The following is a 17,143-nucleotide window of genomic DNA, read 5'->3' on the forward strand; positions in this document are numbered from 1 at the left end:
CCCGATGCTGACCAAGATGGCGACCGCATCGGAGCCCGGAGCCCGTGATCGGCGCTGCCTGCGGCCCGGAGAGTGGGAGGCGCAGTCACGGCGGAATCCTCCCTAACCGAGGCGAACTTGAACCGAGGGAGACGCGCTCCGACCCGGACCCGGAGGGTTTGGTCCCCTGCACTGAGTGAGATACGCCCTTCTCTTCCCGAGCGCCCTACGGGACTCCCCGGCTTCTGGCATGGGGCCTACCTCGGATCCGGGATCGGACCCGCCCGACCATCGAAGTTCGGGGAGTTCCCGACTGCACCACCGGCGTGGATTGGGGGACCGCCGCAGCCGGCTTGGGCTCAATTGCAGGCCTCACACCGGACCACGGACCGCCCCCCCACTGCTCTTGAGCGCGACCGGCGTTCGTGGACCGCCGGAGCACACCGGGATGGTGGCGGACTTGCTCCCCTCTTGGAAGACTGGGGCCCGGGACTGCATTGGGAGGAAGCACCTCTTAACGATCACTCACGCTGGACTCTATGGGCCTAAACCACAGCGCGGGACCCCTCAACGAGAGTTCTAACGGTGCCGAAACACACACACATAGAAGTGCTGCTCAACCGCAGAGGATACCTGGGGGGCAGTGAAAGAGCTGTGTACCTGGCGCGCAGATGCCAAGGAACCACACCGCTCGTCTTGGACCCTGAGTGTCACCCTAGACGACGTAAGCGGAGACCATTGACAAGGGCCACAAGTGAGACGGCGGAGCTGGCCTGCGTATCCGAGAAGGGCCTGCGTCTAGGACCACCACCGCGCAGACCTGGTCGGGCCCCCTGACAGACACGTGACCGTGGGAGACCGGTGCGAACCGAGAAGCCCGTGGTCGCTCTCAACCAGGACCATAACCGACTGTTGCCCACCCGCCGGCGTATCTCGTTGGGACCCGATGGGGAAGCCCAGGGGTACGAGGGGAGATGGCCCCCCACCCACTGAAACACCTGAAGATGTCCTGCAGGCCCCGACGGAACTACAGCAGATGCAGGACCGTATCCTGGAGGCCATCGCAGCCACGAAAGACGCTCTGCGTCAGGATATTGCGGAAGTCTCGACAGGATTGGGGCTCTTGCGGGCTGATCACGGAAAGCTTGCGGATAGGGTCAAAGCTGCGGAAGACACCCTAAAGGACTTAGCGCCAGCTCATAAGACCATGGAGGGGCGACTCACAGAGGCCCTGGAACGTATACAGACCCTGGAAAGACGGGCGGAGGATGCCGAAAATCGCAGCCGGAGGAACAACGTGCGCCTGGTGGGCCTTCCTGAGAAAAAGGAGGGATCGGACATGGTGGGGTACCTAACTGACTGGCTGAAGACGGTGGTTGCCCCTGAGGGCCTTTCGCCCTTCTTCACATTGGAAAGAGCACACCGAGTTCCGCCAAACCCCCACAGCCGGGCCTTCCACCTCGCCCAGTGGTCGTCAAACTACTGCACTATAAAGACAGGGATTGGCTGCTACAGAGGGCCCGGGAAACGGGCCCCTTCCAAGTGGACAATAGTAGAGTCACGCTGTTCCCGGACTACACGTTCGAAACGCAGAAGCTCCGGGCCTCATTCCTCTCCATCAAAAAAGAGCTGCGAACTGAAGGCATCCAGTATTCGCTCCTTTTCCCGGCCAGGCTTAGAGTCATAGTGGATGATAAGTCATTGTTCTTCCCCACGGCAGCGGACGCATGGACCTGGTGGGACACTTACAAGGCGGGCACGGACGGGGCCCGTTATAGAGCGGAGGAGGAACGTCAGAAGCAGCTGGTGAAGAGGTCGGAGAGGCACCGAGGGCCCGACCGGAAATTCAGGAAACCAACGGAATCCCAAACAGAGGACGAGAGGAGAGCAGCGTTGCAGGCGGTAATGGATGTCTCAGGATCAGCGATCGCCCAGTCAGGAAGAGTTTCAGGCTCAGATGAACCAGGAAACGGGATCAGAGACAGAACACTCGGAGTTTGGTGACTTGAAGGGCCCGACGGTCACGCCACAGACGTCGGAGAACATTATTGAAGGCTGAGAAACAGAGCGCTAACGCTACTCCTGGAATTGAGGATATTGGGACTCCCGCTGTGAACGCCCAAGCAGATGGCTGTAAGACTGGATCATTGTGAGTGCTATTGCGTATTGTGGGGCGGAGGGGGAGGAACTGAGATTTTAGTACTTGCACCTAGTACACGCTCCTTAGGGCCCTTACGGCCTCCGTAGTGCAGACTGCGGATTAGTAGAACTAGTGAGCACGTTTGCTCGTTCTTAGTTTGGATGGGAGCTGCTCTTTCGGGGTTAGGTCCTGTTCTGGGGGAGGGGGGGCCTGGAGAAGTTGCGGGAACTCAAGGCGTAGCGGAGGGAGGGGGGATGGGGGATGTTCGTTGGGGGGGAGGGATCAGTGTCACGCCTGATGCCAGGAGACGATATTTCTTTTACTTGAACCGGACACTGTGGGATAATGGCTAATGCAGGAATGATAAAGTGTGTGTCATGGAATGTGAGGGGGTTGCACACTATGGCGAGGAGGCACAAGATCCATGCCTATCTGGTTCGCAGAGGGGTACAAATTGCATTTCTACAAGAAACCCACCTGACGAAACAGGAAGGGACTGCGCTGCAGCGTAGATGTAGAGGGCAATTGTTCGCCACCACATACTCTGCTTTTGCTAGAGGGGTATTAATATGGATACGCGCGGGCACTCCTTTTCAGGAAACCAGACATACAGTGGATCCGGAGGGGAGGTTTGTGATAGTCGAGGGTACGCTTAGAGGCCGGCACATAGTTCTTGGCAGTATTTACGCACCCAATGTAGACCAAGCAAACTACTTTACTAAACTGTCCGGGGAACTGGCCACTTACCTCACAGGTCCTGTTCTGTTGGGAGGGGACTTCAATTCTATAGCGGACACGATACTGGATAGGTCGCATCCGCCACTGCATTCATCCCCAGTACATAGACTAGCGAGAAGCAGGATAGATTGGCAAGGACAATGGGGACTAACAGATGCATGGCGAATACAACACCCGATGGAGCGAGACTATTCATTTTACTCTAGCCCTCATGACCTCCATGTCAGCATTGACACTTTTTTATGCTCCCATGCGGTACTTCCAGTAGTGACAGGGACTGAATACCTAGCGCGCACACTGTCTGACCATAACCCACTGCCCCTGACGCTGAACTGGATGGCTGAGAAATCGCTGATTCCGACGTGGCGGCTGTGGCCGGACACACTTGATGATCCGCCCTTCCGGGAAGAACTGAAAGAGAAGATCTCCCAATACTTCACAGAGAACGAGGGTTCCACTACGACCAGAGCAGTGGAGTGGGACGCCTTTAAAGTTGTAGTGAGGGGGCATTGTATGGGGAAGTGCACCGGGGTACGCAAGTCTCTGCTAGATGACCTAGGGAAGGCCGAGGACAAGTTAAGGGAGTCCGAACGGTCGCGCCCCAACCGGCCCGAGTTGCAGAGGATGGTTAGCGAGGCAAGGGAAGCGGTAGCAGTGGAGATGGAGCGCCTCCGCAGTTTTGATTACAAAAAGTACCTAACGAAATCACACGCAGAGGGAGATAAAACTGGCGCACTCCTAGCCTGGTTGGCGAAATCCACTAGGAGTGGTCACCCGATCCTGGCTTTGAAGGGGGAGGGGGGCACGCAATCAGATATATTGAGTTGCTTTCGGACATATTATGAAACGTTATACAAAAGCGCGCTGGGGGATCAGGCGGAGGCAATAGACGCCTTTCTGGCAGAACTACAACTGCCGCAGCTCGAGCGGGAACAGGCTGAGGCTCTAGGGGGCCCGATAGAGATATCAGAAATAAGGGGTGCAGTGAAACTAATGGCACGTAACAAAACTCCGGGAATAGATGGCCTACCCATCGAGTTCTACGGACGATACCTGGACCACTTGGCCCCAAAGCTCCAACTAATATACAATGAGGCCAAAGACAGAGGCCGTCTCCCCCGATCGATGAGTGAGGCCATAATGATTCCCCTGCTCAAACCGCGTAGAGAAAGCACAGACCCAGCGTCTTATAGACCATTATCCATGTTAACAACGGATTACAAGATACTGAGCACTATATTGGCCGCCAGATTATTAACCCACATGCAAGACCTAGTTCATAAAGACCAGTCCGGATTTATACCCACCCGCAACACAACTCACAACATCCGAAGGCTGCTCAAACTGGTGGACAAACCGCCCCCAGGGGCAAGGACTCCCCTCGTGTTAGCTGTGGATATAGAGAAGGCCTTTGACAGCCTAGAGTGGGAGTATTTATATAAAGTGATGCGGAGGTTCGGCCTAGGGGATGGATACATCTCATGGACGAAAGTGTTGTACACGGCGGCGAGGGTGAGGGTTGGCACCCTGGTCTCACATCAATACCAGGTACATCGGGGTACCAGACAGGGGTGTGCACTCTCTCCCCTGCTATTTGCACTAGCGGTGGAGCCACTGGCAGCGATGGCCAGACGGGGAACCTATTATCAAGGGTTGGGACTTAAAGGGGCGCAACACTTTATTTCACTGTACGCGGACGACATTCTCCTTTATTTGGAGGACGCCGAGAGGGCCGTGGAAGGTGCAGAGAGGCTGCTGGCACGCTTCGGCGCCCTGTCAGGCCTGAAAGTGAATTGGGCTAAGACCTGCCTCTTCCCTCTTCGGAAGGAGGAGTTCCAACCTCCGGCCCACCCACTGCTTAGATGGGAGCCTGACTGTTTGACCTACCTGGGGGTGCACATTTACCACGAACCGGCGAACATGCTGGAGGGCAATGTGGGCCGCTGTATCCGAGCACTCCGGTCCAACATGTCCTTTTGGTCCACCCTACCTCTGTCGGTGGCCGGTCGGGTGGCTCTTTTAAAAATGATTGCATTGCCGTGCCTGCTGTACTACTTCAGGACTCTTCCCATCTGGGTGCCGAGAGCAGTCTTCCAACAGCTGAGAACAGCGATAATTTCGTTCTTATGGGGAAAAGGCAGACGCAGAATCGCGTTGGCAACACTGACCCGCCCCAAAGACGAAGGGGGACTAGCGGTCCCGGACTTCGAACTATACTATTTGGCGGCCCAACTACAAACGTTTACGCAGGAATTGGCGAGAGCATTTCGTGGACCGGAAAGGGAAGACGGAACCCCCCGCCACGTGCTGTCGTATATCGTATTACATCAAAAGCTAGTGCTCAATGGACTATCCCAAGAGGAACGGACGTTCCGACTATGTTGGAACCGCTCAAGGGTGCGAGCGGGAGTACAACACCCGTATGCACCCGAGATACCACTGGGCATGGTGACTGCGTTTCCTCACGGGGTGACTGGTCGAGGCTCCAGCTGTGGGAGGAGGCGGGTTTACAGATGGTGGGGGATCTCTACGATGATGGCGTGCTGACCCCATACCAAACACTACAAGAGCGATATGACCTCCCGAGGGGAGATTATCTGCTGCACGCGGCAGTAGTTAGAGCCGTACAAGCGCACTGGGGAGAAGGGTTGCTCGATCCACCGACGACACTGGCATGCCAGTACACAATGATGGCTGCGGACACCTTTAAGGCAGTAACGTGTCTCTACTCGAGAATGTTACGTGAATCCCTGAAGCCGCTAGCGGCGTTGAAGGCCAAATGGGAAACGGATCTACAGATGGAAATCCCGGATGCTGCGTGGTCCCAACTAGTGCGGAGGCCTAGAAAGAGCACTAGAAACGCGCGATTCCAACTTATTCACCTGTATATTGTCCATCGGGCCTACCTCACCCCGGGCAAGATCGCGCAATACTTCGGAGTGGCGGACACGGCCTGCCCCAGGTGTAATAAGGAGAACGCGGATCTGATACATATGCTGAGAGCTTGCCCCAACCTACAGGACTACTGGAGGGAAATTGGCACCACGTTGAATGAGGTGACGGAAAGGGACCTGCAATATGATGGGGCCGTTAGCATGTTGCATTGGTTCCCATATACGCCCAAAAATAAAATATCGAGCAAGTTCATTGACATGGGCCTCATTCTCGCGAAAAGGGAATTGACCAGGAACTGGAAATCCAAAACAGGGCCGACACACCGGAGATGGCTAAACAAATTTTTGAAATGGGCGGCAGCTGAGAGCGTGAGCAGGTATCAGCTAGCCCGACGTGGATCAGACAAGCGAGCACAGGAAACAGCGATGGCGTGGGAGGCGATGGTGCAAGCGCTGCGAGACAGTACACTGGAGGAAGAAGGGGAATCGGACCGAGAGGGCCCTAGTGACCGTACTGAGCCTACTGCGGGACCGACACCCTCACCAGACATGCACATACAGTAAACACCATAGTGATTCTGTCCATAGCCACAGGCTCGATTCACTCGGAGTTAGGCGCAGGCGGGGACACTGAGGGAGAGGGGAGGGGGGGGAACCAGTTTTAGAAGTACGGACCATAGGGAGTTGAGGAAAAGTTGCCCATGGGGGGTGGGGGGGTTTGGGGTGATAAACCAAAAGCAGACAGCAAAATGCCTAGTGTAAACGTTCAATATAAGTGCCATAATAGCATGCATCGAGATTATAATTATTGCCGCCCGGCCTTCGGGATGTGGGCAGAAAGGCTGTGTATACTGACCAGGCGCAGCAACAAGAGATGGTGGAGGCGGCATAGAAATGATACTGCACTACTGACTGTAATGTGATGCTCAATCTGCAATAAAAAACGTTTAAAAAAAAATTAAAAAAAAATATGGTGCACAGATTTTACATTATACAAATTAAAGCTTCATCTTGTAACATTAGCGCTTCGCAATAATGCCGCTGAGCATCAGGTATCGTAGCTCCATCGGGTAGCTGCACCGATCCCAGAGTGCTAACATGGTCAACCCCAGCCACCACCAGCTATGACAAGAGCCTGCAGGAGAGAGGATGGGAGAGCAGCCAGGTGTAGGAGAAGTGTACATGTGGAGTGGTGGCACCCAGGTAGGAGAAGGAGGAGTAGAGGAAGACAACAACATCTGGTGTGCAGCACAAGTTCAGTGTGCGTGGGCACCCCTGCTTTCCAATGCGCAGATATAGAGTTGTGGCTCCGCCCTGACTGGCGCTTTCTACGGCCACATTTGTCCCTTACCAGCCTCGCTCCAAAAGCTTCCATCAGAGACCTGGAGAGAAGACCTCGCTCCAGAAGGGCACCCGTTCGCTGGATAGGGTTGCGCTGGTGTCCTGTACCCCGCTATGGAGAACAGCTGGCTGTTGCATGAGCTGCTGCTGGCTGCAGACAAGGATGAGGTCTCAAGGGAAACTGTCCAACAGTATGGTTCTCACAAGCACCCAATGTGTGTTAGGCTAAAAAGCTCACAGTGAAAGAAAAGGTTGGTGAATTTTCGTTGTATTTTTATGCAGATTTATTTCACTTCATAGATCATTGTTTATCGCACGTTGCTCATCTGAATATTGCATAGGTTGGAAACGTTACAGTAACTGAACAAAATCTGGGGTGCAGTGGGACAGGTGGACCCGAGAGGCTGTGAGGATGGAGGCTACCTTGATATACAGCAGCCAAGACGAACAAGTGCTGGATTATTCATTGTTCATATTTATGAGGATGAATGGGTCTTCACTGCCACGAAATGAAGTACAAAACAAAACATGTTAGTATATTTTTTCAGCGAATCTGCTACATGGTCAAAGTACCTCGAATGACCACTCACATTATATTTGGTCAGTTTCAAATGCTGTCATTCACAAGGAGACAGCATCTCTGTAAGAAAAACTACACATTTAAAAATATATATTTATATTTGACTGCTTACACTGCTGCTGGCCATACTGTATGTGTGTGTATGTGTTACCTTGCATCTACGCACGTTGTACATGTTCAGAATGTGAGGGAATCTTGCAATAATGCTGCCCTGCCTATATGTGGTTATGCGGCTTTCAACATTCCTGCCCCTAGTACTTTCGTTTTCTCAGTTCTGTGCCTGGCTGGGTGATGGGGAGGAAAGACTACGCTGCTGTTAGTAAACAGGCTCTGTGTGGTAGAGAATCTTGCCTTGCTGATGCTGTGCTGTCGCTGTTCTCTGCGTGCACCGCTGCGGCCCACTCTGAGCAGGCACCGCGCCTTCTCTGGTTGTATCCGCTTTATGTGTGCAGTGAGCTTGTTGTGCTTTGTGCTTCAGATCTTGTGTGCTAGTGGAGCTGCAGCCAGGCTGGTCCTACTTTCTGAATGCAGACTTTGCACTGTGGCTGCACTTCACGGAGGCGGTGGGGGTTGGAGAGAGTTGCATCCTCTTATTCATGACCTCTTTTATTTGCATTAGCAGTGGCATATATAAATGTGTAAAACACGGAAGGGGAAGAGTTTACCTGTTAAATGTAAAGGTAACACACAGCCACACCCCCCCCTGCACGCATGCGCACACACAGAGACACACACACGAGCGCACCTACACACACGCACGCACACACACATAGAGAACCCCCCCCCGCTGCCGCCACCGCACACATACACACAGGCAACACACAGGCGCGCGCACACACACACACACACACACAAGCACACCCCTCCTCCCCCCTACAACTAAGCGCCACTTACCGCCATTCTGGACTTCTGCAGCCTCCGCGGGGATCTCCCTCGGGCATGGGAGCCCCGCGTCACCAGCACTGCTTCTCTCCGTGGCACTCCGTGGGCGGGGTGCGGGCTTCCGAAGACGGAAGTCCCGCCCCACAGAAGGTTTAGGTTTCGTGTTGTGGTTTTCATGCTTTTTGCTGTCCGTTCATGCCATTTAATTTGATGCTGGGGCAGGTCCGCACGTGCTACTCTCCAGCCGCTCTCATACAGGCTGTGTAAGCCGCCCAGTTTGAAGCGAGTTTGTTGCCTTGGTTAGGGGTTTCTTAATGTTAGTCGGTAACGGACCTGTTTTTAACCGCTTCTCCCAGAGCGGGGATGTTAGGCCAGCCTGTGGCTCGACTTTCAGGATGGGAGGAACGTTAAAGAGTGTGGTATGGCTGTTTATCGTCAGAGTGAACGATCGTTGGACCTCTCCCTGGTATGTTCGTAACTGATACTCTGTGCAGGAAGCTTTGGCTGCTGCCCCCGTTCCCGGGTTTTGGGATATGCGTGGCATCCTTAAGGGACGTTGTCAGGGCATGTACCATACGGGGACGGTTCTCTGAGGCATATGTGGCATTTTCGACACTAAACGTTCTGTTAAGAAGCAGTGGTTCGAGTGGCACCCTGCTGCAGCATTGACTTGCTTTCTCGCACGTCATCCATTGTAGCAGACTACAGAGGCATCCCGTTCGAATAAAGAAACAGACTGGGCACACGCTCACCCACCCTAGTTATTCCAATCTCTGTAGTCATTACGCTATTGCGGGTCTGTGCCCTCACAACGTTACACTAATGACGGAGGGGTAGGGAACTCGCATATCCACTGCTGAAATGAATTAATATTTACCTATACTATTTACTTTCTTTAATGAAGTTTTATATAGCGCAAACTTTACCCAAAAGGTGTCAGAGCGCTTTACAAAAGAACTAGGTAAGTTACAAAAGGAACACAAGATACACTAAACACACTAACAAGTTACACATATACAGTTACAAAGGTGCACAAAATAGAGCGGTGTGAATAATAAGTACGTCAGCCCCGTGCGTGAGGTGCATCATCAGAGCTGTGTGAATAATAACAGCTGTGAGCCCGTGCATGAGGTGCAACATCAGAGCTGTGTGAATAATAACTGCATGCCCCGTGCGTGAGGTGCATCATCAGAGCTGTGTGAATAATAACAGCTGTGAGCCCGAGCTTGAGGTGCATCATCAGAGCTGTGTGAATAATAACCGTGTCAGCCCGGTGCGTGAGGTGCATCTTCAGAGCTGTGTGAATAATAACAGCTGTGAGCCCGTGCCTAAGGTGCATCATCAGAGCTGTGTGAATAATAACTGTGTCAGCCCCGTGCGTGAGGTGCATCATCCGAGCTCTGTGAATAATAACAGCTGTGAGCCCGTGCCTGAGGTGCATCATCAGAGCTATGTGAATAATAACTGCGTCAGCCCCGTGCGTGAGGTGCATCATCAGAGATGTGTGAATAACAACTGTGAGCCCGTGCGTGAGGTGCATCATCAGAGCTGTGTGAATAACAACTGTGAGCCCGTGCGTGAGGTGCATCATCGGAGCTGTGTGAATAATAACAGCTGTGAGCCCCGTGCCTGAGGTGCATCATCAGAGCTGTGTGAATAATAACTGCGTCAGCCCCGTGCGTGAGGTGCATCATCAGAGCTGTGTGAATAATAACAGCTGTGAGCAACAGCATACTCTTGCACACACTCTCACTGCTCACCAATTCAAAGTTTGCTAAAAAATGTATGCAACGCATTGTCATATACAATGCCAATAACTCAAACTTTAATGCTGCGAGACCTATTGCATTGTAAACGCTTGTTATTTTAGCTCTAGAAAAACTTACCTCGTCGCCTTTTAGAACCTCCGAGCCATCGAAATCCCGGGCCTCGTTTGCTTTGTGGACTATTTCCTTCTCCACGTTTGCAAGCTCTTCCTTGGCCTCTTGCAGTTCTTCGGCCTTTGCTTCTTTCTTCCGGGCAATAATTGAAGCCTTTTGGACAATAAATGCAGACTCTTGTAAGCCCCTGCACAATATTGCACAATAAATACAGCACGATGCGAGTTAAATAGAACTGTGGATTTTGTTGCAGAGAAAACAAAAAGGAAACTGACCAGACAAAATGTAGGGAAACAATGACAAGGAGGTATTAAACAGTGGATAAAGCATTAGGACCATGCAAGGGTGCAACACGTGGGGCAAATGTAGGGTTCCTTCAGCTGTCACGTAAACCAAAGGACTTTATGGATTAAAAAATAATAAGAATAAGCTGAAAACTTTTATAATGTATTTTCTGAGAAATCGAGCTAATTTTATATCCAACCAATGCACTAGTTAGATAAATAAATTAGTCTTGGACAAATCCAATCATGGACTCGTCCAACGTCAACAGGGATTCATAGAGAAGAAAAAGTTATGTGCCTTTGAAATATTGGTTTTGACGAATTCTGTATTTCCTCCGCACTTTCATTATCTTTGAAAAACTAAAGTCAAAAGATTTTTGACATTCAGTCATGGTAAAGAGGTAGAATATGTCATAGGGAGTCTCACTGGCATCACACAGCGCCAAGGAGACGCCACCCACCTACCCAAGGAGCACTGCTGTGTTCTCCTCCTTTGGCCCCAAAAACTTTTCTGCCTGGTGGGCATCTGGAGATCAAGGTCCTTGAGGATGGATTGACGACCGGCCATTACACGATCTGCTGAGGGGTCCCAGTAGACATCCGAACCAACATCATAGAAGGAACATAACGTTGGGCTTGATTTACAGTTTGGAATATGCGGGACTTCCGCCAAAAGCAGCAGATGTCAACCCGTCCAGTTGGGAGGGCAAGGACTTCAAACCCCCTAATATACGATAAACTCTAAATGTACTCCTTATTAATCTGAACGAAGCCATTCTTTATACAGATTTGTTAGCTTTGAAAGCCTCCCGCGTAACACTGGTTGGAAGAGCCTCTGATCATTCAGAAAAGGAAGAGAAGTTACATAAAATTACGGGTTTCCTCAAAATCTTGTCCTCCTCAGCTACGGATGCCACAGGTGAGTAAAGATGCTTCTGACAACAATACCTGCTGCACCTCACCTATCTGAACTATTAAAGGTGCAGTATGCTTCTCTGAATGGTACACGCCATGACAGCAAGTCATAACAACAAGCATCAGATCTTACCCAGCATATCTCAATGTTTCAAGAGCCAAAGGTGAATGTCCAAGCTGCTTTCAATAATAATATTCCATTCTGCATCAGAAGCTCAGTAAACTCCAACCATCACACTGATCTTTCCTTGCCGAGACAATAGATCTCGGTAGAAGACACCGCTGGACCAGTTCAGACTCAGGGAAATCATATTTATGTGAATCCTCCTAAACCAGTTCAAGAATATTTTCATGATCGGAAAAGCACCGGCTTAACATAAGCCCCCGCGGTGCGGGGGCAGCGGGCCCTAGCTCTAGGGGGCCTCCTCAGCAAAAGTGCTAGGTGGTGGGCCGGGGGGTGGCCTCTGTGTACTTTGAGGGGGGGCCTCAAGTTTCGTTACGCCACTACCAAAAAGGAAGGGAAGCATACACCATATTTTATGAGTAGGAACCAGCACTGCATGGTTTAGAGCGCTCTTTCACGAAACCTCAGACCAAAACAATAGGCACTACTTGTTCCGGAGAATTACAAAGAACCCTCCTGTGAGGACCCCAGGTCCGGATGAATTTTAACTCCAATAAAGAGACTTGTTGAGATCTAATACAGGGCCATTTATTTCTCCTACCAGAGGAGTAGTATGAACAAAATGTACATTGGAATTGCCCAATGCCAATTTGTCACTGTTTTCCCTCAACAACTTCAAGGGGAATACTATGATGGTGGTGTCAGTCTGTTAAAATCAGAACTTGCAGGCATAGCATTCGGGAAAGAAAAGCAAACAGAACCAACCTGAATGCCACAATCTCCCACACGTTTATGCAGAAAAGTCTCTAAGTTTCTGTCTAAAGGCTACGTACCTTTAGAAGCATCAAATCAGCTACCCCCCAAATTAAAACATACGTTGGTTGCTACATGAATCATACACTCTTATAGAGAAATAATATTCTGACCTCTTAATTTGGTGTAGAGCTGCGTACAACATAAAGAGTTAGCCAGTGGAGACTGGTGACATTTAAAATTGCTGTTTATTTTATTAATGCAAGTGTGAGCAGCAGAGGCTCAGAGGACTAAAAACAACAAAGACATCACAGTGTAGTTTAGGCAAGAACCGAAAAATGAAGACCCATCGGACTCAGAGAGTGGGTGCATGAAAAACTAAAACATTTGCCGCTGTATTGCTCGAAGCAATAGAGACAGGCAAACATACATTGACGCACACGTTCGCACCAAACTCACAGTGATAAACCTCGCATGCCCCACAGTCTCTGCCTTTGTGAATATTTCTGTAGGGTGGAGGGGCACTGCTGCAAGCCTGCGGCCGACTCTTAATTAGACAGCAAGGTATCACCAGACCCTCCCATAGCTCGTATAAAAACCATGAAAATTGCTCCTGCCTACCCCAATTTACACACCATAATGCCATTGATTGATGCTATGTGCACATTTCTCTCTACCCCTTTCTCCTGCACGGTTATTACCATTGGTAAATTATGAATTCTGCCGGTCATCACATTTGGTTAGACAGACTCGTCCAGATCTAAAATATGAACGTGTTCATCTGATGCAAATCCCACTGCATACACTAATGTCAGACAAAGCGTGGCCCACCCTGGACAGCCTATTTCAGACTCTGCTTAATTCTTTGAAAATGGAGTTAGAGGGATGGGAATGTGTCACTCATCCAGACACAGAAGAGTGCATGGTTTATGGATTAGGCGCGTGTTACGTTCAACAATGTTTTGACGACTCCATTACTGTCAAACTGACAGGAAACCCGAGAAAGGGGGTCCTTGGCTTGTGAATTAAAAGAGTGAAAGTATTTAATGCTCCGCTTCAAGGTCCTTAAGGCACCACAAAAGTCTGTGTTTCAAATTACAAAGCTACACTAAACTGCCACGATTCATATGCTATGAAAGTGTGGACAAAGACACCAGCACAGAGCAGACAGGCTGATACAAACAGGCTACCGCATTATCTGATATTGTGTGATACAATACAGTGAGTTCCCGTGCCCGGGCAGCCGCATGAACTGGCTAACATGGGGCAGTGGCACCTGAAGAGCTGTCAATCAAATGCCACGTGGACACTAAAGAGATTCCTGCTCAAGTATCAGCCCTGCCAAGTATCATGCATCAGGCGTTAGACTAACGCATTTCAGTGGGATGGTCAAAATCACTGCACTGAAATGCGAAGTCACGCATGTATAGCACGTCAATTGTCAAGCTGGAGCACTGGCTGCTAATTAGCACCTCTGATCTGCACCGCTGACAGAAAGCTTGCAGGCGTGTTCGCGCTGCTTGCAGCAGGTTTGGGGGCTGGCTTAGCTCACTCTGGGCTCGCTTTAGGGGCTTGGGCAACAATGTAAAATCTCCCGAAATGATGCATTTTCAGACTCACTGACGTCAAGCCACAGGACTTGAGCAAGTAGGTGTGTGTCTGCATGATTTGCCATGCAATCAAATGCTATTACAAGGCACTTTTCCCACTTTGTGGAAACAGGCCTGCATACTTCCATTATTAAAAAAAAATAATCTTGATGAAACGGATCCAGCCAACTATAGACCTATTGCGAGACTTCCGTTGCCGGCTAAAATAATTGAGAAAATCCTTAATATGGAACTCTCCTCTTATATTTTAAATAATGATGTTCTAGATCATAGCCAATTTGACTTCCGTCCTTGCCACAGCTCTGAAACTGCCTTAATTAAGACTACTGAGGAGATTCGTGCTGCTTTAGATGGCGGGGATCAGCAGTTCTGATCGTCCTTGATTTCTCCGCTGCTTTTGATACCATGGAGCATACCCTACTGACAAATCGTCTGAAAGCTATTGGCCTAGGAGGGAAGGCTTTGTCGATCTTAAAATCTTTTTTATCAGACAGGTCTCAGATAGTGCAATTAGGCGATTTTAAATATTAACCTTTTACATTGCCGTGCTGGGGTTCCTCAGGGCTCCTCTCTGAGCCCCACACTTTTTAATATTTATGTATCGGAACTTACACCTTTGATGAGAAGTTTTAACATGATTCCGACCTCGAACGCAGATGATACTCAATTGGTTATTTCAACCATTGATAATGAGGACAATCATGCTAACAATTTGCACAAATGTATGGTAGCTCTGAGTTCCTGGATGAGCAAACACTGTTTGAAGCTCAATTCGAATAAAACCGAGGTGGTGCTTTTTGGTAAACTTGCCCCACTTTGGTCCCCAGTATGGTGGCCAAGCATCCTAGGCCCCCCTCCTGCGCCTGTAGTGAAAGCTAAAAACTTGGGGGTTATTATTGATGATAAGTTGAATTTTAAAGCCCAAGTCTCCAAGGTGGTGTCCTCTGCATTTCTCACCATCAAAACAGTGCGCAAAATTCTTTCATTTGTCCCGGAGAGTGCAAGAAAAACGGTTTTAACCTCCCTTGTGCTGACTAAACTTGATTACTGTAATGCCTCATATATTAACTTATAGTCTAGTCAGCTTAGAAGACTGCAGTCAGTGCAGAATGCTGCTGCCAGAATGGTACTTAATGTCCCTAAACACCAGTGCATTAGGGCTGGAATACAAAATCTGCACTGGCTACCAGTTGCTCATCCCGTAAAATTTAAAGTCTTGTGTCTAGCACCTAAGGCTTTACATAAAATGGGCCCTCGATTTCTTTGGCAGATTTTTAACTGGTATTCCCCTTCTAGACATTTGCGTTCGACTACTGCCTTCTTAATGCCTTCCTATAGAATTAGGACCACCAAATGGGGTGGCAGGAGTTTCAGTCATAGTACCAATAGTCTCTGGAATTCTCTCCCGCTTACTCTTAGAAAGATTTCGTCTTTGTTGGAGTTTAGAAAAAACCTTAAAACATTGCTATTTAAGAACTAAGCTTTTTTTTGTGCAGCAAGTGGTCCGCAGGCGCCTAGAAACCTATGGGTAGTAGCGCGCTATAAAAATTATGATAACATAACATAACATGCCCAATGGCTATTTCCGACAAACTGACTACTACACACACCTATAGTAGGCTTGCAGTCAGCTTAATTTTAGCAGTGGCATAATTCTGCCGCTGTTTACACCACGCAGCCATAATTTGATGGCCAGCCACCGCCGGAGTGGTCACTGTGGTGCTTCAAGTTCAGCAGGCTGCAGCCTACCCAACTAGTGGAGTCATAGACCGCTGCCCAGCCGCAGCCTGTGCAGTGAAGGGAGGAATCGTTTCACCCTGCTGCTGGCCCATACCATCATGGCGCTGCTGTATGTTTTAATACAGGCTTAAAGTAGAAGCTATTCAAACTTGTCTTCTGCATTAAGAGTTTCAAAATGGTCTTACTCCAGGAACAACCCCTTATAATCAGGCAGGCCCAACGTGACTCAATGTGCACCTGCCCTTAAATCGTTTGAGTCTCGGGGCGTGCATGCATAGCTTTCACAGCGCAGGAGACATGGCCCTCCAGCTGTCATCCTGCGTGGGTCTGAGTGGCCACCCCACACATTGCGCAAGGCGCCTCTCACTCCAACTCCATGGGAGATTATCCCGCTTGTGTGCTTAGCTCTTCAAGTTAGTTTCTGCAGAGCCACTGAAACCCCATGCTTGAAAATAAAGAGGCATTTAGCAAATGGAAGTTTACTACGTGCAAGTAGGTCTGCATCAGAGAAAAACCCATAGAATTTTAAAAAAAAGTACACTAGAACTCTAAAAAAAACTTCAACCAGCATGCGTGCACTGTTATCATCTCGGCCAGGGCAGCAGCTGACAACCACAGCACCCTCAGATAGCAGTGTCACCCCGGGTAGGATTATACAGCAGGCAGTTCCTCTGTCACAAGACCTGCTGTGCTTTGGTAGGTTTATCCTGTACGTGGGGTGCTGCCATGCACCCGCAGCAAGGGTGCTCACTTGCAGGCCACAGAGACGTTTTAAGGCATGGGCACCGGCTTTTAGGGGCCCCCTGATAGAGCCAGCTCCGTCCTGCAGAGAGTCTTACCATGATGACCTTTAATAATTCTTAGATTGTTTTAAAGACCGTTTTTATTTAATTTATTTTTAATGTGAGTGATGTGTGAGAGACTGCTGCAGACAGTTTGCAGAGAAATATATCTATGTTTCATACAGTATCCATAAAACGAGTTTCTTAGAGGTCAAAACAGGGCCTCACATATGAGAAATGGGAGGAAGTCACATTTTGTTCCACAGACAGAAATTATTCGCAGTAATATCAGTGAGCTGCTGCTGTGTTACAATATTGAAATCACACATCACTATCCCTGAATATTAGATGTAAATACATTTAGAATTTGGACAAGTGCAACTGCAGACTGTCTGTGATCTGGCCAGAGAGGGCACGAAAGAGCTGAAATTGGTTCATAAATTCAAACCTAATCCAAACAGGGGCCCCAAAAATACCTTTGGCCCAGAAATTCCAAAATCC

General features: G+C 49.7%; 1 protein-coding gene across 2 annotated transcripts in view; it reads right to left on the bottom strand.

Moving 5' to 3' along the window:
- Positions 1-17,143, bottom strand: part of IFT81 (intraflagellar transport 81) — a 1,024,548-nt gene that overhangs the window by 602,631 nt on the left and 404,774 nt on the right. For both annotated transcript variants that reach the window (XM_078667498.1, XM_078667499.1), the window contains one exon: positions 10,441-10,587. In XM_078667498.1, the coding sequence (XP_078523624.1) occupies positions 10,441-10,587 (147 nt within the window). The remainder of the gene's footprint in view (positions 1-10,440; positions 10,588-17,143) is intronic.

This window comes from Lissotriton helveticus, chromosome 11, assembly GCF_964261635.1.
Source record: "Lissotriton helveticus chromosome 11, aLisHel1.1, whole genome shotgun sequence".
In the NCBI taxonomy this organism is placed as follows: domain Eukaryota; kingdom Metazoa; phylum Chordata; class Amphibia; order Caudata; family Salamandridae; genus Lissotriton; species Lissotriton helveticus.